Here is a 21,017-nt window from a genome sequence, read left to right as displayed (position 1 = left end):
GGCATCCACACAGTCACCTACTTTGTAAGGTTCGATACCTCCCTGTAAGCGTGACGATATCGGCCTGTCACCCACAACCTCATATACGAGTACTGAATGTGCAGCAAAGTGATCTTAGGAAGGCAGATATAGCAAAAGATGAACGTAAACGACAAACGATGTTTCTTTGCTGGTAAGTCAACAATGGGTCCTCAATGTACACGCCCCGGATTCCTATGACGAAAATAATAGAATGTCGCCAGTTGTCATGACTCAATTTATACTGCAACACCGGTACTCAGTAAAATGCCGGTGTTACAGTATAAATTGAGTCATGACAACTGGCGACATTCTATTATTTTCGTCATAGGAATCCGGGGCGTGTACATTGAGGACCCATTGTTGACTTACCAGGAAAGAAACATCGTTTGTCGTTTACGTTCATCTTTTGCTATATCTGCCTTCCTAAGATCACTTTGCTGCACATTCAGTACTCGTATGTGAGGTTGTGGGTGAGAGTCCGATATCGTGACGCTTACAGGGAGGTATCGAACATTACAAAGTAGGTGACTGTGTGGATGCCTGTTCAAAACATTGCAAACTTCAATAAATCATTTAAATTATATATTTGTGTCCGACTTTCATTTGTTCATCGTTCTTAATGTGATGTATAGTAGCTTTGATAGCTGTCCATACCTTCAGACAGCCTAAAAGTAAAACACAAGTTGTTTATTCACAGCCCGAACGCTCATCGAGATGACTGGATCAGTCATGAAACTTGTGATCAGCTCCGATTAAATTGTGATATCAATTCTGTAGCTAACCTCCAGGGAGCACGTTTATTTTATGAAATACCTGTATCCCTCTCATCACAACAAGACTCTACACTGTGCAGGAAAAACAATTACATACATGAAAATAACCTTGATGCATGGGAATTAAACACACAAACTATCTTCCGTGGCTATACTGATATGTCACAGTAACGGTAAACCACAGAAAAGTAAGTCCAGCGGGGCACAAGTTGAATACATATAATACGGTAGTTCTATTATGCCTTTAAGCCTATACGTTTAACGTTTATTTCATAAAATAAACGTGCTCCCTGGAGGTTAGCTACAGAATTGATATCACAATTTAATCGGAGCTGATCACAAGTTGTCATGACTGATCCAGTCATCTCGATGAGCGTTCGGGCTGTGAATAAACAACTTGTGTTTTACTTTTAGGCTGTCTGAAGGTATGGACAGCTATCAAAGCTACTATACATCACATTAAGAACGATGAACAAATGAAAGTCGGACACAAATATATAATTTAAATGATTTATTGAAGTTTGCAATGTTTTGAACAGGCATCCACACAGTCACCTACTTTGTAATGTTCGATACCTCCCTGTAAGCGTCACGATATCGGACTCTCACCCACAACCTCACATACGAGTACTGAATGTGCAGCAAAGTGATCTTAGGAAGGCAGATATAGCAAAAGATGAACGTAAACGACAAACGATGTTTCTTTCCTGGTAAGTCAACAATGGGTCCTCAATGTACACGCCCCGGATTCCTATGACGAAAATAATAGAATGTCGCCAGTTGTCATGACTCAACTTATACTGTAACACCGGTACTCAGCCGCCGGCAATATACGTATATATTGTAAACGCAACGCAGCGCAAATGTGGGTCTGACTCTGCCTCACAGAGGGTGACTGGCTGTCTACATGACGTGGCCTGCCGACATTGCCACTTTCATACAGATCATACTAATGCCCTCGATTGGTCTCTGTGTGTCATTCAAGCTCGGGAGGGTGTGTGTTGGTGTATGTGTGGCGCGAGCGAGCGAGAAAGCGCGCGCACCGGTTACGTGTATTGTTGTTAGCATCTGGTGCTAGCTAGCTGCGCTAACGGATATAAGGAGCTTTTTCAACAACAAGGTGGAGGGAAAGTCCTTTGCTGTCAGACTGAGAGGCTGAAAACTACAGCTCTGGTGAGGTAAATTACTCTCTGAGTCTTTAGATAGTTAACTTAGTTTAAGTTATCTCAGTGGGTCTCAAACGGTTCGGTCACCATTTATGTAAACACATATTTCCATTTGAGGGGGTAGTGATTAGTAAAATATGCATGAATAATACAAACAAAATGTTAACTAGGTGAAAAAAGGTAAGATAAAGTTGTTGAGAGCTAAAACTAGTCTTTGCTGTTGCCTCAAAGAGGAGCAGGGGGGAGAGGAGGGAGACAGGAGAGGCCGATTCAGGAGCCCAGACACACTCACAACTATAAATGAACCAAAAACAAATAAATAAACAAGTTTCAATGTTTTTTCATATTGGATATTGTTTGTTATTGGTTATGGCCATGTACTTATGATTTTATGATTATTTAAATGTAACTGTAACTGTAATTTTTGTTTCATATGGGTGTAGTCTCTTTATTTCCCCCTCAAAATGCACCAGATTGATGCATTTAAGTCCAACATTTAAAAAAAAATCTTACCGGGGGAGCATGCCCCCGGACCCCCCTATAGGATTTGAGGCCCGGCCACACTGTTCCCAAATAGTTTTGCAATTTTTTTTAAATAGTAACCCATCTCCATATGTTTCTTTTTGGGTAGTAGATTTAAACTAGAGGGCTATCACTTTGTGCAGCAACGCTATTGACAAATAAATTCAGCAAAATGGCACAAAAAACTGGTAGTGGCCTCAGGGACGAGGAGTCATTTAACCAGCCAGTAGGAGTCAAGCTTTACTTTCTTTTATATCCATAAAGAAAAAGTAAATCTGTTTACAGTTGTTTCATTATGGATGTTGAGAGGTATCCATATATCTCTTCATTTTGCTCTCAAAGTGCACCAGATTGATGCATCTAACTTCAATATTTTAAAAAAAATGTTCCCGGGGGAGCATGCCCCCGGACCCCCCTAGACTAGAGGGTGTCAGGTCCACTCCCCACTGCACCCCCTCTAATCTCCGATGCACCCTGAGTCATTTTGTTTAAGTACAGTGAGCCTTTCTAAAATATACAGTAAAGAGACAAACCCACCAGCATTATAGGATATACTATGACTTTGTGCAAAATACTTGTTGCTGATTTAGAGTACTGGCACCTTTTTTATTCCAATTCAAGCACTGTGTGACACCCTCCTGTTGTTAATTGATAAGCCTGAAACATGCACTTGTCAAGGTTCAGAGACACATTTTGCAAATATGGCAGTAGCCATCGATCATCTTAAGATAAGATATACTTTATTGATCCCAAGTTGGAAACACTTGCGTTACATCAGCATGTGTAACAGTTGTAAATAATGCAGTGGTGTTTATTTGTAAATCATTTAGTATAATCACACAAATCTGTGTTTCATATTTAATAATTCTGTGTTCTTTATTTATTGATTGTTCAATACCTGATAAGGCCGGAGATGAAAAACTCGGGTCGCAGGTTTCTCAACAGTGCATTAATTAATATCTAATAATAAAAATAATGAAATTCAATAACATGCTAAGACCACCAGGTTTCCCTTTATATCAGGAGTGCACGTTTATGGTGTAAATACAGCCTATCTACCAATTGGATCAAATATAAAAGTCAGCCGAATTAGTGTTGATACTGTGAGGAGATGTATTGTGTGAAAATAAATGTAAGATGTTGTTTAATTGCTGATATATTATATAGAGCCTTGATGAGAAGACTTCTAGACAAACATGAGGAACTGCCGCCAACAATGAAAACGTGACGTGGATCATAAATATATATATATATATATATATATATATATATATATATATATATATATATCTGGGTTGGTTACAAGGTATGTATCTTGTATTTTGTCAATTGTGTAACTTGCTGCTTTTAAATAGCGTCAAACTATGTGCAATATGTGCTTTATGTGTAATATATACTATACATATGCCATCTTTAATAACTGTAATATATACCGGGCTGCTAAATCCTAAGAACTGCTACAGGATTTGATTCGTAGATTTGATTTGTTTTTGATCTGTATTTTTGAAAATTATGTAACTTTTTTTGTTTGTTTTTTTAGCCTATTGTTTATTATATTATAACTTAGTACTTTTTTTAACGCATGTAAGATTATACAACACTAAGCTGTCTGTGGCTCTTTCCTGCTGTAACGCTGCAAATTTCCCCTCTGTGGGACTAATAAAGGTATTCTGATTCTGATTCTGACAAGGCACAGGTGTTGTGAAGCTCATAAAGTGAGGCAAATAGAAATAGTAAGCTGATGGAGTGTAGACATGGAAATAGCTGCATTCGATCGACCGACTATGTTTTTCGCCACACTTTATAAGCCTGACAATAACCACACCTTCTCTGAGGTGCAGCTTCACAAACAAATGATGGTCCTGATAGACTACAAAAATATTCGGTGTGCAGATCTTTGTTTTCACAATAAAAGTAGTTTCTTAGTGAATGTCCTGTACTGGTTTTAAAATATCATAACATCAGCTTTTTATTTTCCTCTTGGATGTTCTTCTTGACCCTCGGAGAAAGAGGAGATGCTGAGTCGTGTCTTTCAGGCATGTCCTTTCCTAACAGAAATGACAGGAAACATAAAATATATTATTGCAGAACAAGTGTGTTATTTATGAAAGAGGTGTGTTTGTGTGTTTAGCGGCTGTAGATATAATTATTTTGTAATTGGGAGGCGTGCGGCGCAGTGGATAAAGCCTTGGTGTTGTGATCAGGGGGACGGGTTCAAACCCCACGGCAGTCAGCATGTACTTGTGTCCCTGGGCAAGATACTTCACCCCAAATTGCTCCTGTGGGGATTGCCCACAGAATTGAGGATGTAAGTTGCTTTGGATAAAAGCGTCTAACAAGTAAAATGTAATGTAATTGTAATGTTTTTTTTATTTCAACAGTGAGCTACAAAGACAATCAGATTATGAATGAGCAGTATGAAGTTCATCAACATTGAAATATATTTTATTTTCAAAATAAAATGTTATTATCAAAATAACATTTAACTGTTATCAAAACGTAGTGCAACTGTAGAAGCTTGCTCTGTTGTCTCACTGAAATAATAACTTACCACGTTTTTACAGACGATATTGAGAGATAAATAGAAGCAGTTCTCAATATCTGTTGTGACTCGACAGTTATGTTAGGTCAAGTTATGTTTTTTACTCTAGTCTTGTGTTTTGATCTTGTCACTTCCTGTTTTTATTGTGAAAGTAATCCTTCCCTCTCATTCCAGATCCCACATGTCCTGCCTTTGTGTGTTTCCCGCCCTTGAGATTGCTTGATAACCATTTTGGACAACTGTCTCCGAGTCCTGCTTTTGGGTCTTGTCTCAGTTCATAACAGTACGAACTGACTTTTTTTTTGCTCGCTATATTAGCCCAGCGCACCAACGGAGACAGTAGTTTGTTGTGAAAAGTTGAGTCATTCTACAGAAAAGGTGGAATCTGGGTGATACAAATCTGCTGAAATATATTCCTTCTAAACACATCTAAAACCTGTTGAATAGCAATAACTAACTCTTAACTTGATGAATCCACAACAAGTAGAGCTTAAAGTATTTTTATACATTATCCAATGCTTATTTACATAGGAACGTCACTGGTGTTACGTGTTACCAGGAAGAAGAGTAACACCAGTGACGGTAACACCAGTGACAATTTGGAGAAAACACTACCATTTTAACAAAATGGCTGCAATGTGTCAGACCAAATATGGCTTCAGTCAATATCAAAATAATTTAACTCTTCAATACAATACATTTTCCCATTCAAATGTTCACCCCTAGGGCTATGCAATGAGTAACACTAATGACAGACTTGAAAGACACACGGAACATTTGAAGATAAAATGACACCTTTAACCAATAAAGTAAGAAGTATCTGACTTTCCTTATGTCTTTGTCCACTGCACTGTCTCAAATGATCTCTTTTTACATGAAGCACTTCAGAGACAGTAAATTATTTAAAAAATAAAAGCGTTTTGTGTAGCAGTAACACCAATGACGTAATTTTGGGTGACTGACATTTATTGGATATTATTAATAATAATTTGCGTTTTTTGTTACCATTTCAGTGTTATAATCAATGTGTGTAATGTTATGTAAATATGAATGAGATTTATTTATTGAAAAAAAATGTTTTAAAAGAAAACTATAGGCTCCACTTCCATGTATGATCAAAGTGACAAGGCAGTTCCTTGAACTTGGCATTTTAAATAAATAGCAATTTATGTATAAAACAATTTTTTAAATTTAGTACCATTGCAAAAACAATCTATTTATTCGACATACATAATGAATGTGAGTATTAGATCAACGTCATGTATTTTGGTGTCTGCAAAAGTAAGTGACAGTACTTCCACCTTTTATGTAGAATGACCCAGTTATGGCAAGCATCAATAACGCATCGGAGCGGAGGACTGATGAGGAGGTGTCGTCGGCGCTTCTGGCAATTTACTCCGAAGACACGACCCAGGAGCTACTACTGAAGCCAGTTCAGGACCCTTTCAGCAGATAGTGGCTGGAATTCTCCAGCACTGCTCGACGCCTTTCTGTCTGGTCTTTCGGATTCCATTAAAGAACAGTTAATACCTTTGGACCTCCCAGAAGATTTGGATTCTGTCATTGCACTGGCAGTTCGAATAGACAATAGACTGGCCGAAAGGCACAAAGAAAGGTTTAAGAATGTGGCACGACTGCCTCGACACCAAGGGGACACACCAAGCCATCATCCCGCCTGGAGACCTCCTGCTGACGCTCCTCCTGAAAGAAGAGTGCACCCAAGTGTCTCAGAGGAGCCCATGCAGTTGGGTCGAGCAAAGTTGACTCCTGAGGAGTGTCTTCGACGCATTCAGGAGGGCAGATGTTTTTACTGTGGGGAGCAAGGACACCTCCTGGCTTCCTGTACAGTAAAAGGTTGGGTCTGAATAAATATTTACTTTGAATGTATGCAAAAATGTATGGCATAGGCCAGGGCTATTCAACTACACATTCAGTTGGGCCAGATTTTATAACTACAAAATTCAGCTGGGCCAGACATTCAGCGGCCTGTAAAAAGCGGATAGTGACACATTTTAAACCAACACATATTACTGCGATGAAAAACATGCAATTTTTATTTATTGTTCATCTAACAAAGGTAGGTCAAAAAGTGCATAAAAACACAACAAATTAGCATTAATTTAACAGAATCTGAAAAAAAAGTGCACAGTTGTAGCATTACATTTGTTTGCTTTAGAAGTCAAATATTCAGGTTATTTTTTTTGAACCAGGCACATCACAAAGTGCATTTACTGAATACAATAATAGCAGTCTTAATAAATGTGTTCACATACAAAAAAAACAGCTAAAGAGCTCCAATGCAACACAAAGAGGTAGTACTGTAGCAATATTTTTTCACTTTTCAAGTAATAACAAAAAAATCATACATTTTGGTCACATTTGACCCAGACACATTACAAAGTGCACTTAAATGAATACAGAAAGAACTGTCAAACACTTCAGTTCACAAACCCATAACAAGGGATACGGGTAACTATATGAATGAATACTACACTACACGCCTACTATAGTAAACTAGGTGCTTACTATCACCTCATTTGTGATTTGTCATCGCTGACTTTCTCAATGGGAGAAGGGACATTTTTTGTTTTGAACAAGAGCAGTGATTTTTGGCTCATAGGATGTCAATGCAATCCTAAGACATTGGTGAAGAGTGCTGTCAGTCAGGGAGCAGCGAGTGCTACTTTTGATTGAGTTCATGTGTGAAAAGCTTGATTCACATGTGTATGTTGATCCAAACATACTGAGCACACAGATCGCTACTTTCTGAACGTTAGGGAACTGCTGTTTTTTGACATCACTCCAAAACTTCGCTGGCCCGTTTGTGCGCTGCATGTCAATAAATTCCAGTGTATATTTCCCCTTGTCGATGCAGGGGACCACTTCCTTTGCTCTGGTTGATACGTCCCCCTCTATTGCAACAGTGAAGGGGTCTCTGGCAAAGCCCATCATCACGTCTGTGGGCAGAGCAAGTCCATCCAATCGACCGGCAAAGTTCTCTTTCAACCTCGCAATGAAATCTGTCATCACATCCTTGATTTGTGCCGGAGATGTGATGTGTTTGGGGAGCGTCGGAAAATGCAGCATCCGACCCGTGCTCAAGTCGGTAGCGAAAAGGTCCAGCTTGACTTGGATCTGCTCCACAAGATCAATTACCGTTTTGTCTCTGTTTACGCTTCGGAGTTGAGAGGGTTTTAGAGTTGCTATCATAGGACCACCGTTACTAGCACCACTAGATGCACTTTCAAAAAACGTGCTGCGTTGTGGTTTGGTGGTTTCTATGCAACGCGGAGTGTTGCGTTCAAGGTCTGTACTAGTGTAGGAATTTGGCTACGGGAGGCTGGGCCACTCGGGAGTTGGTTCTGGGCCGCATCCGGCCCGCGGGCCGCCAGTTGAATAGGCCTGGCATAGGCTATAGCTGTCTAACAGAAGTTCCATTCCTCACTTATTCTGACAATTTACTTAACCCCAAATAAAAGAACACAATAAAAAGAGTTGTTGCATAATAGTGAAGTCACGTTGTAATAACAATAACTCATCCCTCTCGAGTTTTCTTTTTGTGCTTTGCCAAAAGCCACTGTGTCAAGTGTCCTGCTTGGGTTGCTGTATGGCAACTCGCACATGCACACTGCAGATAGGGTAAGTGACAGTAATAACGCACAGTGCCTATCGTCATTTTTTTTACTGGTTATGTGTAGTAGTATGGTAGTAAAATGGTGATTAGGAATGCAACTAACTACTTATCGTATTGTGTTGATGTGTAAAGCAGGGTGTAGTTTCCCGCTGCTTGTCAGTGCCAGGCTGAAGCACACTGCTAAGACCATAGAATAGATTGTATTTACTTTATTTTACAGATTTCGAAATAGGGAAATTCCGGTGCTAAAATGCTACGTTAAAGGGCTCATCTATGGATGGTAAATTAGAGAAAAGCACTCCAAAACTAAAACAAAGAGAAGAAACAGTGTAACAAAGTTAGCAGGGGGTAAAATGAAGATTTTTGGCTAACGGGACATTCAGCACAATCATTTGAAATACCCATGCAATACTTTATTTTATTACAAAATGCTGTCCTCCCAGTATTTTTCAATTAAACAGTCGTCATAGAATGCCAAAAACATTTCCCACAACAGAAGAGGACCCGGAAGGTTGCATATCCTTATTATTTGATACTATTATTACTGAGTAACAGTCTAAAAACAACATTTTAGACAACTCAAATGTTAATAAATGTTCTTTTAATCACCTAACGAACCGATTAATTTTAACACTGGAGGTAATGACTCCGTAGGAATTGTGTGTGTGAGTGGAAATACGTTGTGTTGGGCTGAAAAGTTGGCTAAAATGTTTATCTATACCCCAGTGAAAAGTTTAAACGTACGCTAAACGAACGAAACTGAAATAAAGCTTTTCCTCTTCATTGCTTTGTATCATTGAGTTTTACGGACTTGTACTTGAACGCATCAATACCTTGTGAGAATGACGAAACTCAGGTCAGAGAAGAACAGCATACTGAGAAGTAGTCTCCCGGTTGTCTCTCAGCACCCGCACCGTTATCCTCCGAGTACTTTTAACTACATTCGATTAGCATTTTTCAGTTTCTTCCAAATAAAAACGTCGACATTCAGGTAAGGCACAGACCTATAATAGTTATTGTAAATGCACACTCAACATTTTTAGGGAGTAGGGATGCAACTAACGCTATTTCCGTTATCTTTGATTGTTTTTACAATGTGATTGTTGATTGTTATCGCTTATTGTTTTTCATAAAGTGTATAAAATCTCAGAAAAAAAAGTGTTAAAATGTCCACCCCAGTTTCTCAAATGATATGTCTTTAAGTTAGTGTATGATTGTTTGAGTTATCAAGAAAAGCAGTAGGCCTACACCTCCATATTTAGATAGGTTATTGATCCCAATTTGGGAAATTATTTGTTACAGAAGAAGAATCAGTGTGTTCAGACATTAAAAATACAAATACTTAAGTGGAATAGAGAATTAACAACAGAAATTATAAGTAAAAATAAAACGAAAAATATTATATCAAATATAGTTTGCAAAACTATTTTGGTAAAATAAAGTTGGTGATTATTTTCTCAGCCATTAACTAAAAGTTGCCTATGTTTGTAATCCACCTCGCCTCACTGAACTCCTAATATATTTTATTTCTGCCCCAGAATTGTATCACTAAAGGTTAACAGGCCAATCCACCTGGTCTCCTCATTATCCACGATGAATGTGTCCCAGACGATAGAGACGGAAGAGGATCTCCTCCCTTGTCTCCATGTCAAACTCTACCATCCTCAGCAGAGCTCCAATAGTCTTTACGGGCTCATCCCTCTGGGGAAAAGAAGCAAACACCCAGCAGAGGACCCTCTCAGGCTGGGGCGCGATGGCCAGGCCTGCACTGTCGCCCTGCTTGACACCCGGGTGTCCCGCAAACAGCTGGCCATCCAAGCCTACTACACCCCCAGAAGCCGGGACATGCTGTTCAGGATCCAGAACCTGAGCCAGAGGGCCCAGCTGTCTGTGAACAGCTCAGCGTTGGACTACCTAGAAGTAGTGGATCTCCCGGACAAAGCCCTGATCCGGTTCGGACAGTACGAGATGCTGATCATCCGAGAGTCCGGCGAGGCCAAGGCCAGCTTCGAGGTGGAGTTTGAAGTCCTGACAGTGCCTCCGTCCAGAGAGACTTGCACCTGTGAGCCTAGCGTGACCCCTGTCTCGGACACAGAGTCATTAATGGTGAACAGTTTGCTAGGAGAACTCAGAATAATTGGCCCCAGTGAAACGGATGAGACTGCAATATGTTATTCATGATGTAGAGCAGGGGTGTCAAACTCATTTTCACAAAGGGCCACTCTGGGAAATTGGAATCACATTAAGGGCCGGACATATGCTTTACTGACATGCCTTTTTTATTCAATAAACAACATAAAAACATATCTTTCAATGTATTGTTGTATGTACTATATAGCCTTCCCATATATATTTAAACACATTGCTTGGCAATCATAGCATTTGGTAAAGCAAAATAATGCTTTCTGGCTAGCATACAGCCAACTCAGAACCTGTTGCACAGGCCTGAATATGACAACAATATGAAAACATTGTTGTGTTGAATAATAAACAAATACAAATCAACCTAATATAAAAGGACAAATATTGAACGTTGTCCCACATTTCAACAGATATCACAAGCCTTGATACAACAATTAAATGGTTGTGTGGAACATTGTATAAAAGTAAAACACATCTCAACATGTTGTCCCTTGCAGTCTGTCCCATTGGCATAACATCAGCTGCAAATAAAACCCCCAACATTTACATACTAACCTCACTGTCAAGCAAAACACACATTTAACCTAATTCACAGACCAGTACCATATGTACATTTATATATATATAAATATATATAGCCTTTTCACATTAGTTGGTCAACATAAAGCCCAAACTAAGTCGACAAAAAACAAAATTTCTTAGCATCATAGCATTTAGTCAAGCAAAACAATGCCTTCTGAATACATTTGAACTGATAGGCAGCCAACTCAGAGCAACCTCTTTCACAGGCCTGAATAGGACTATTTAAAAAAAGGTTATTTGGGACATTATATAAAAAGGTATGGCCTGATGTAAAAGCTAAATAATGAATAGTGAATGATCTTGCCCACATTCTACAACTCTCAAAAGGCTTGTTTTAAAGTCCTGAATATGGTTGTGTGGGACACTAAATAGTAAGCAAAAAAGTAACAGTAACAGATCTTTGATCATATTGTTAACACGTCCCATATAAACTGTAGCCTTCTGATTTGCAACCAGGTGCACATAAATGTCAACAAACGTACAAATAAACTTTTCAGTCAAGGAAAACTCACATGCAGCTAATTTCCCAGATTTGACACATCAATATTGGCATGCTATTTTAAGCCACCAGACACCTGACATCTTTTCTTTGATGCAAGTTCATCTATTCTTGGCTGAAAGTCCTGAGCTGTAGCCACTTTCAGAATGGAGCCAAGGTGTTTGTCTGTGAGTCGGGATCTGTGAGAAGACTTGTTGATCTTCATCAGAGAGAACATCTGCTCACACAAATATGTGCTCCCGAACATGCTCAGGACACGGGCACACAGAAGGCGGAGCTGTGGCATTGTGCTTGGGATGAATGTAGCAAACTCACCTGCCCCAACAGAGTCAAACTTGGCCTTTAGTGGCCCATTGCATTGTAGTTCTATTAGTTCTAACTGTAAGTTATCTGGGGCGCTTTCCACATCAACTGAAAATGGATTTGTAAAAAGGTCAAACCTGAATTTCTGGGTCTCAAAGTCGGAAAATCGCCTTTCGAATTCGGCTTTGAGTGTTTTCAGTTTTTCTGCGCATCTCTCATTCGGGAAAGCAGTGTTGAGGTTGTCTGCAACAGACTGACAGGTCGGGAAGTGAACATAGTTTCCCTGCTGCATTTGGTTCTCCCACAATCGCAGTTTTGTCCGAAAGGCTTTCACTGCATCGCGCATGTCCGTGATCAGCTGTTTGCGTCCCTGCAGTTTCACATTCAGTGCGTTGAGATGGTGCGTTATGTCACACATAAAAGCCAAGTCATGTATCCGCTTTTCATCGGCCAGCTCGGGGACAGCTTTCCCCTTCATAGCCATGAAACTAGCAATATCCTCGCGCACCTCATAAAATCTGTGCAACACTTTGCCACGGCTTAACCAGCGTACTTCTGTGTGGTATGGCACATCTTCATACTCCGAATTTCTCTCCTCCAAAAGTGCCCTGAATTGGCGGTGGTTCAAGCCCCGTGCTCGGATGAAATTCACCGTTTTCGTAACCACTGTCATGACATGTTCCATACCTAGCACTTTTCCACACAGGGCCTCCTGATGAATAATGCAGTGGTAAGCAGTCAGCTCTCCTCCCGTCTCCTTCATCTTCTCTCGCACCTTTGCTACCAGTCCACTCCTTTGCCCACACATAGCAGGCGCCCCATCGGTCGTCAGCCCCACAAGTTTATTCCATGGTAAGCCGGTTCCACTGATGCACTCATCCACCTTTTTGAAAATATCCTCGCCGGTGGTTGTTCCGTGCATCGGTTTTAAGTCCAAAAGCTCCTCAGTAACAGACAACTGTGCATCCACTCCGCGGATGTAAATCGCCAGCTGAGCCGTGTCTGATATATCCGTACTTTCATCCACAGCAATTGAGTAGTTTACAAATTCTTTTGCTTTATCTTTGAGCTGTGATTGCAAATCGTCAGAAAGCTCATCCACACGGCTGGCTATGGTATTTCTTGTCAGACTGACATTGGCAAAGTTTTGTTTATTGGCGGGGCAGACAATGTCACAAACTTTAAGCATACAGTTTTTTAGAAAGTCCCCCTCGGTGAATGGCTTCCCTGATTTAGCGATTTCCTCTGCTATGATGAAACTTGCCTTTACAGCTCCATCTGTTAAAGATTTGGCCCTATGAAACATATTTTGCTGTTGTTGCCTGCCTTTTTTGAGCTCCGTGACTTTCTGAAGCCTCTGTTCCCTGTCCATGGTGGCATATTGCTGCTGGTGGGCCGTCTCAAAATGACGACGCAAATTATATTCTTTGAACACGGCTTTTGTCTCATTGCAAATAAGACACACAGGACTCTCTTTATACTCAGTAAAGAAGTATTCTATCTCCCACCTCTCTTGAAATAGCCTCCCTTCAACATCAATCTTCCTTTTTTTTGACATTCTCTGTGTTACTAGCTAACAGGTGCGGGCTAGCAGACCGTTAATGCTTCTGTGTTGGCTGCTACGTAGGCTCCGCAATTGGCCATAGGAATTGAGAGCATTCTGCCTGTGCCAATCAGGTACCAACAACGTAATTTGCGTAGCTTACGGCGTAGGCTCTTCGTGCCGCCAGAACAGTATCATACATTTAAGCGGGCCACATTGTATTGATGATATAAATTGATATGCGGGCCTGATCAAAATTGTAGACGGGCCGGATTCGGCCCGCGGGCCTTGAGTTTGACAGATGTGATGTAGAGGCTCTTTACTTTCTAACTCAAACTGCTGTGTCATTGTCACCTCTTTGTAATGTTAAACTATAGTATTATTCTGCTCCCTAAAGCTGTGATCTTAATATAATAACTACTTTTAAAAGGCCTTCTTCATGCTTTTTGAAATTAAAGTCTGTTTTAGTTAAATGGTGTTGTGAATGCTGTGGCCAAATATGTGACTACCCTCATACACCACTATTGCTGGAACACAAAGCGGGGTTAACAGATTACAAAACAGGTTTGTCCAGTTTTGTATTTGATAAAGTCGGTTTCACATGTCCGTTAGCAGAAGTTCTCGGAACATTTAGAATTTCCACTTCACTTTGTTCCAGTAGATGTTTAAGGAGGTATAATGTAGTTTTCTTGACTTACAGCAAGCCAAACTATACAATTCTATCAAATGAGCAAAACATCTAGATTTCACTAAGAATAGTACAATTAGATTATCAGAAATATATACTTTTAATGCATTTTTATATAATGTAGGATTTTTATTCCTGAAACAATAAAAGCATGTTACATTTTATATTATGCTGTATGTTGCTATAGCTTTCAAATAAATATAGTGAATACAAATGTACACTACTTCCGTGTCACATGAAGGTATTTTGACATGTACAGCACTTGAGTACAGATGTATTGGTGAGAGTAGATTATTCTAAAACTGCATTATGGTATTCAGATAATATTGAATTGCTTTAGCTGGCTAACACCTGCTTGAGTCATAGATCCTCTTAGGGTCGGGTTCAATTCTGATTGGAGATCCTCATCCTATTTTATGGCATTTACAAGCAATATGAGATCTTTATCTACTCATGGAAGCAGAAGAGCAGTGTTTCTCAGGAATGACAGGTACGCAAAGGGGATATCTGTCATACAGGCAGCATTGGCACTATAAAAAAAAAATTCCGGTCATCACAGTAATGCCACTGTTAACACCACCCAACCCTTGGTTTCTGGAAACTGGAATAAACCAAGAAGGGAGTGTGCAGAACGGAAGCCTCAATTGACCTCAGCAGGAAACGAAAAGGAGAATAGAAAAAAAGATACTTCTCATTGTTCACTTTGGTTTTTACTCTCGATGGCATACCACTTGATCAGGATGTACTCTGCCTTTGACACAGTGTCAGCATTTTGTTTTGTATGTTAGTCATTTTTCTGGCTTATGAAGAAACACAGTATCAACCATTGCTGAACAAGCACATCTGATGATTTGATCAGCTAACGGGACATTTACAAATCTAATGGTCAAGTGTGATACAAAACTAAACCCATTTTCATCACACTGTATTCAAATTGAGATGTCTTTTTTGTAGGTTATGACATCACAGTTAAATTGAGGAAAATCTGTGAATTCTCTCATCTGTTCATATATCCCACTTGAGGGGAAAATGTAACTGTCTATCTACATTGTTTTAAAAAGGCAAGGGTTGATAAAATAAGACTACAATTTCGGATTTGGGAGAAAAGTGTTTATTTACACACCAAATCTTCTCATACTGGAAAAACAATGTTAATAAATAATCAGAAAATCAAGTTCTACATGAATATAGCAAATAGAGTAATACAAACATTGTGTTTAAGGCCATGCGATGGTTTAAGGTAAACATTTCAGAGCATTTGGACAGTCACAATTTAAAACCTAATTTCATCAGGTAGGTAAAAATGGCTGCTTAGAGTAGCACTGCTTTGGACAGATTAGCTCTTCGTCAACTTTGAGAGATCTTGCCTTAATAAGAAAGAAGGATTAATTTCCTTGCATCCAACTTGTGTCTTGGTGTCATCAACAATTCAGGTTTTCCCAAGGCCTGGAAATCCCCCTCCAGCTCACCAACATATGGACCAAACTTTCCCTGGAGTTTTACAATTTCCTTCCTAGAAAAAACAGACACTTCACTCAAGATCTCAAAATGCAAACGTCTTGTTTTGAAATTCATCATTCACTATTGCTTCACCTTTGCCTTCACGGCTTTCTGAGCTCATCTTTTCCCAGCTGCTGTGTATTCACTGAGGGACAGAGCAGGAACCTGCAGACAGAGACAGGGGCTGTTTCTGAATGTTGAGTAGAGCTGCTGCAGAGCCACTATTTCAAGTATACTACGTCATCGAGTGGCGCTGATTACATAGTATACTTGAAATAGTGGCTCTGCAGCAGCTCTACTCGACATTCAGCAACGGCCATGGTCATTGATCCCACTCCTCTTCACTGATCACATCTCTCATTACCTCATACCCAGGGTGATGTAATAAAGATGTAAAATAAATAACAATGAATATGTTTTTGTATACATTTTAAGACTTTGGCAAGATGCAAAACTATATATTTTTTTACAATAAAATGTTTTCCGGATTTGAAAAAATATTTTAAAGACTGACCTAGAGTTAATCTACCCTCTCTGAAGTCATTGTTCAGCCAATTAAGTCAAGCGAAAAACATTTTCATGTTGGTTTAAAGCAATTGCATTAAAAAAAAGGTAATATAGAAATGGAAGGTGTTTATTTACATTAGTTTTAACTTAAATTATCATTAACAAATTATTATATTATTAATTTTGCAATATATATATTTATTTTATATTAATTAAACAAATTCTAATTAATATTTTTTTTTAATCTGCAGAAATCCACATAGACCCATTTGAGAAACAGTGTCCTAGAGCAGGACAATATTGCAGTATAAATGCAAAACCACATTTATTGCATTAGTGGTGTTTTTAAATATATCTGAAACACTACCTACCTCTTGCAGTGGCTGCCGCTCATCTTCAGAGGACGACTTACCCTGAGCTGGCGTCTCCTGATAGTCTAACAACCTACAAAGAGCAAAGATACTAAGAAGACCAAGACTGCATGCAAATGGTGGCACATACACATACAAGGTTATTTATGTTGAGTAGTATGTAGTGTGAACTAAATGAAAATGAAGAATGAGTAATTGCCGCAAGACGACATGTGCCATCGCAAAGCTAATTATTTACCTATTTCTAGGATTACCACCAATTAGCTTAGCTCATGGTAGGCAATGGAAATTGTGATGATGGAGCTCCCTCGACCACGGAAAACGTGTCAAATCAGGAAGACGCAGCATAAAAACTTTGGGTGTCACCACCATTTAATCACTCCAGGGTTTTTGGAGAGCCATATTTCATCAACTTTAATACATTTAAGGGTTGAAAGGAATGGATATTACATCATTTAACAGTTTTAAATGTCAGTGAATTGCTGCACAAAGATATCTCACTTTGTATCACATTTTTAGATTATCAAGTGGACATTAACCTACACAAGATTTCAATTGAAAGCAGATTGAGTGCTTCAATAACAAAGACTGACAGGTTTTCACCATTTATGATGGGATTGAACAGGGCTGAGCCAACACTAACTACCATGTGTTAAGCTCCTAACTCAACGGTGTGAAGCTGAAGCGTGTTAGGAGTTAAACGCCTGGGTATTACTTCGAATTCCTGCCGAGCCATTAAACTAGAAAGCCTACCGCACAAGGAAAAATTTGACAGTTAGAACGTAGTTTTTGGTTTCATTTGTTTATTAAAAAGCGATCAAATAAAAAGCAACTTGTAAAGTAAATCAAAATCATACATAATGGGTGTCTAGAATCTATTTTCGCAAAAAAAGATAACACAAAACAAACAAAACAACCCTTGAACTTTTGATTCGTCATGCTAACATTTGTCGCAAATCTTAAAAGATTACGTACAACCTGCCACACCATGTAAATGATTATAAAAACAAGTCTACACTGAACTTTTATTCTTATTTTGATTAATATTTTGTAAATAACCAAAAACCTTAGTCTGAGTGCAATGATTTTGATCTCAGACTATGTATTTTTATTTATTTAAACGTCTTCCCTCGTTATGGAAAAGAGCATATCCATTTAGAAAAATTGAAGAGCAGAGGGCTTTTGGCATTAACAGTACTCCGTCACACTAGGCAGGAAATAGACTAGGCATCTAGGCCAGCATCCTATTCTTTAAAACATTTGAGGGATCTAAACAGTAAAACAAGCAGAGGAACAGAAAAGGCATCAACAGCTCAGAAGATTACGTGAACCGTAGACATGGAATCATAGGATTTTAAAGTACGGGGCGGTCTGCAAAACAGTATCTTCCAGTAAGTCTCAGGCAAACGCAACGCAATCCGCCAAAGACGAGGGGGATGTTTAGCGCCACGTGCATCAGCAGACGACGACGACGATCTTGCAATATTCTAAACCTGGGAAGAGAGCACACCACACATGTCAAGGAGCGGGTTTTAATCGCGCAAGACTGATCTTTGATGTTAAAGCAGCAGTATTTTTAGGATTCTATCAGCAAAGGTTTAGTTTCTGTATATTGGTCTGGACTAAATCAGCAGGAATTAAGAGCTCTGGCTGATGGGGGGTGGTTTAAAGCGTGATTCTACCTCAACGGATTCAGCTCTCAAATTCATTTTCGGTGCACATTTATTTAACATTTTCTCAATCATGCTTACTTTTAAATTATATTTACCATCCACTCTGTTCTCACCTTGAATGACCCTCTGGATGCCTAGTAGCCCGCATATCGGGGGGGTGGTGGTGGAGGCGGGGGCCCTCTCTCTGCGTAGGGGTCCCTGGGGCGGTGGGCTGCATACATCTGAGGCGCGTACATTGGAGCCCTGGACAGCGGGGAGAGCCTGGAGCGCTCGTATGAGTACCCGTTACCGGCTGATGGAGGAGGCGGAGGGGGGGCACGTCTGATGGGGCTTCGATCTCTAGACATGTAGGATGGAGGGGGGAGGGGGCGGCGCTCGTACGGGTCAGGGGCCCCCATAGAGAGACGTTCCCTTACCAGTGCCGAGGGGGGTGGCGGAGGAGGAGGGGCGTTGGAACGCCTGTCATCGTATCCGCCCATGCTGTAGGGGCGGGCTCTGTATTTCTCGTAGTAATCCACCATGGCGTAGTCTTCTCGCTCGCCGTAGCCACGGTCGTGGTAAGATGCTCGTCTTGGGGGAGGGGGTGGCGGGGGCAGGGGTGGAGGGGCGTACGCAGACATGCGATCGCGGGGATCGCGGAGATCTCTGTGATCTCTGGGATCTCTGTGATCTCTGGGATCTCTGTACGGAGGCTCGGGCCTCTCCCCCGGGTAGCGGGGAGGGGGATAATAGCCTCCTCTGTTCGGTGGAGGCGGATAGTCGTCCTCCTCCTCGGGTCCACCTTTGGGTCTGCTTTTTGATATCTGAACGTGTATGCGCTTTCCTGAGAGAGAGAAAATCAGTGTCCCTCAAATCTAAAATACAACAGTATGGACTGGGGATGTCACGAGCTACCGATACATAAGAACAAAGTCATGGCCTACATTTCGTAAAACGTATGATATTTATTATTTACAGCATCGTAATTCCCTGTACGGCCAGCATTCGAGACTAATGGCGTCCGATGTACAAACTGTCAATGCTTTCAAGGTTTATTTTATCCTGATTATGTTAAATTGTGAACAACGTTTTGATGGCACATGAGAGCTAGTTAATGTTAGGTGTTGGCAGAAGGTGGAAAAAGGTTCTACAGAGTCTACGGTGCATTCAGGCTCTTTTTAGCAATAAATAATATTGGTCAAAGGAAACTGCAGGTTTGTAAAAAAAAAATGTAGTTAACGCAAAAATGGTTTTCACAATCTAAAAAGATATTTGAGGATGAATTATAACCTGTTTAAAGGTTTTTAAAAAAAAAAGAAGAAATACGGTTTCACTTGCATTGGTACATACAAATGTATGGTATCGTGACATCCCTAGTTAGGACATCTAAAAAAACTTGAATTGAATATTGATTGACTTACCTTGAAACTCTGTGTTATCCAGGCCCTTTATGGCATCCATGGCCTCATCAGAGTTATCCATGTGAACAAAGGCAAAGTTCTTGACAATGGCACACTCTTTCACTGTGCCATACTCTTCAAACATGGCTCGCAGCTCATCGTCAAAGCCCTTTTCTACATTGGCTATGTGGAGCTTCACAGGGCCCTGGTTCTTCCCTCTGCTGGGCTCCACGTTGATGGGCCTGCCATCCAGCTTATGGAGATGGAGCTCACGGATGGCTTTGGTGGCTGATTTGCGGTCATCCATGTGGACAAAGGCATAATTTTTGTACTTTGCACATTCTGTCACTGTGCCATATTTTGTAAAGAGAGCTTCCACGTCCTCCTTCTCAGTGTGCTGAGACAGGTTCCCAATGAAGATCTTCACCATGGTTGCTCAAGTGTGATCCTCTAAAATGGGATAAAGAGAGGATGAGCAACCACAGGCCAGCATGTAATAACAGTCAGACAGTAACCAGGGCGAGGATATAGACGGCTTGTAATCGAGCCGCATGTCGGGTAAGAACAACCAGAGAAAAACAATTCCAAAATATGTCCACAAGTGACCTGTATAGCTTCGTTTTTATTCACGTATAACTTTTGTAATATAATAATAATAAACTGTCCGACTTTAATTGCAGCTAGCTCGAATTAAATATATTTCGTCGCCATGTTTGCACTTCCTGCTCAGAGCAGTTAGGCCCGGCTCGCTTTATTTGAATGGTTTCTATTAGCGAGCTAGCATTAGCTTCCAATCCATTTGCCTCATGTAAGTTAACGGAAGTAAAAACAATTACATTCAACCATTACCAAATGTATTAAGTTACGTTGAAGACGTGTACAAATGCAGGAATTATAAAAGCAGAAACGAGTATGTTTGAAGAAGGAGAAACTACTCACAGCTCGTGATCGGTGGCTCAACGAAGTCGACTCGAAACCTCGAAACTCCCTGATAAGATCCACCGGATATGGTGTGGCTTTAAGCGCCCAAGCAATAATGTGATTGGTGGATAGACGCGTCCATTTCAAAGTACGGACTGTGATTGGCTAAAACGATGAAGACGCTAGGTTTTATGCGGAAAAGCCTTTCTATTTTTTACGGCTTGGTTCGTTGGTAAGACTAGTTTTGTAGA

The 21,017-nt window shown here is 40.2% G+C and overlaps 3 protein-coding genes across 10 annotated transcripts; 1 reads left to right on the top strand and 2 right to left on the bottom strand.

Moving 5' to 3' along the window:
- Window positions 1-3,754: 3,754 nt before the first annotated feature.
- Window positions 3,755-16,398, top strand: tifa (TRAF interacting protein with forkhead associated domain). 6 transcript variants are annotated; one of them, XM_079668455.1, is made up of 4 exons: window positions 3,755-4,790; window positions 5,199-5,307; window positions 6,337-6,878; window positions 10,197-16,398. In XM_079668455.1, the coding sequence occupies exons 3-4, from the start codon at window positions 6,826-6,828 to the stop codon at window positions 10,837-10,839; spliced, it is 696 nt and encodes a 231-aa protein (XP_079524581.1). In that variant the 5' UTR covers window positions 3,755-4,790; window positions 5,199-5,307; window positions 6,337-6,825; the 3' UTR covers window positions 10,840-16,398. The 6 variants fall into 6 exon arrangements, with proteins under 6 accessions (XP_079524581.1, XP_079524579.1, XP_079524580.1 ...); XM_079668453.1 differs by having other exon boundaries at window positions 5,199-6,878; XM_079668454.1 differs by having other exon boundaries at window positions 3,755-5,307.
- On the bottom strand, window positions 11,937-13,556 carry LOC307032845 (general transcription factor II-I repeat domain-containing protein 2-like; the record flags this gene model as incomplete). Its single annotated transcript, XM_079671125.1, has 1 exon — window positions 11,937-13,556. One exon carries the CDS (start codon window positions 13,554-13,556, stop codon window positions 11,937-11,939), a length of 1,620 nt encoding a protein of 539 aa, XP_079527251.1.
- Window positions 15,511-20,925, bottom strand: LOC307031380 (RNA-binding protein 4.1-like). 3 transcript variants are annotated; one of them, XR_013805938.1, is made up of 5 exons: window positions 20,785-20,925; window positions 19,867-20,295; window positions 18,580-19,289; window positions 16,794-16,866; window positions 15,511-16,080 (listed from the first exon to the last, which is right to left on the bottom strand). XR_013805938.1 is itself a non-coding variant. In XM_079668450.1 (4 exons), exons 2-3 carry the CDS (start codon window positions 20,273-20,275, stop codon window positions 18,601-18,603), a joined length of 1,098 nt encoding a protein of 365 aa, XP_079524576.1. In that variant the 5' UTR covers window positions 20,276-20,295; window positions 20,785-20,924; the 3' UTR covers window positions 18,145-18,286; window positions 18,580-18,600. The 3 variants fall into 3 exon arrangements, 1 of the variants encoding a protein (XP_079524576.1); XR_013805939.1 differs by having other exon boundaries at window positions 15,511-15,928; XM_079668450.1 differs by lacking the exons at window positions 15,511-16,080; window positions 16,794-16,866 and adding an exon at window positions 18,145-18,286 and having other exon boundaries at window positions 20,785-20,924.
- Window positions 20,926-21,017: the final 92 nt, after the last annotated feature.

This window comes from Notothenia rossii (assembly GCF_949606895.1).
Source record: "Notothenia rossii genome assembly, chromosome: 3".
Lineage (NCBI taxonomy): Eukaryota > Metazoa > Chordata > Actinopteri > Perciformes > Nototheniidae > Notothenia > Notothenia rossii.
This window is presented reverse-complemented; position numbering and strand designations above follow the sequence as displayed.

Excerpts from the sequence above, each read along its gene's own strand:
- LOC307031380 (XM_079668450.1), bottom strand. The coding sequence starts at position 20,275 with ATGGTGAAGATCTTCATTGGGAACCTGTCTCAGCACACTGAGAAGGAG. Across the intron at positions 19,290-19,866 it reads GGATAACACAGAGTTTCAAG|GAAAGCGCATACACGTTCAG; the intron begins GTAAGTCAATCA and ends TCTCTCTCTCAG.
- tifa (XM_079668451.1), top strand. The coding sequence starts at position 9,501 with ATGACGAAACTCAGGTCAGAGAAGAACAGCATACTGAGAAGTAGTCTC. Across the intron at positions 9,650-10,196 it reads ATAAAAACGTCGACATTCAG|AATTGTATCACTAAAGGTTA; the intron begins GTAAGGCACAGA and ends TTTCTGCCCCAG.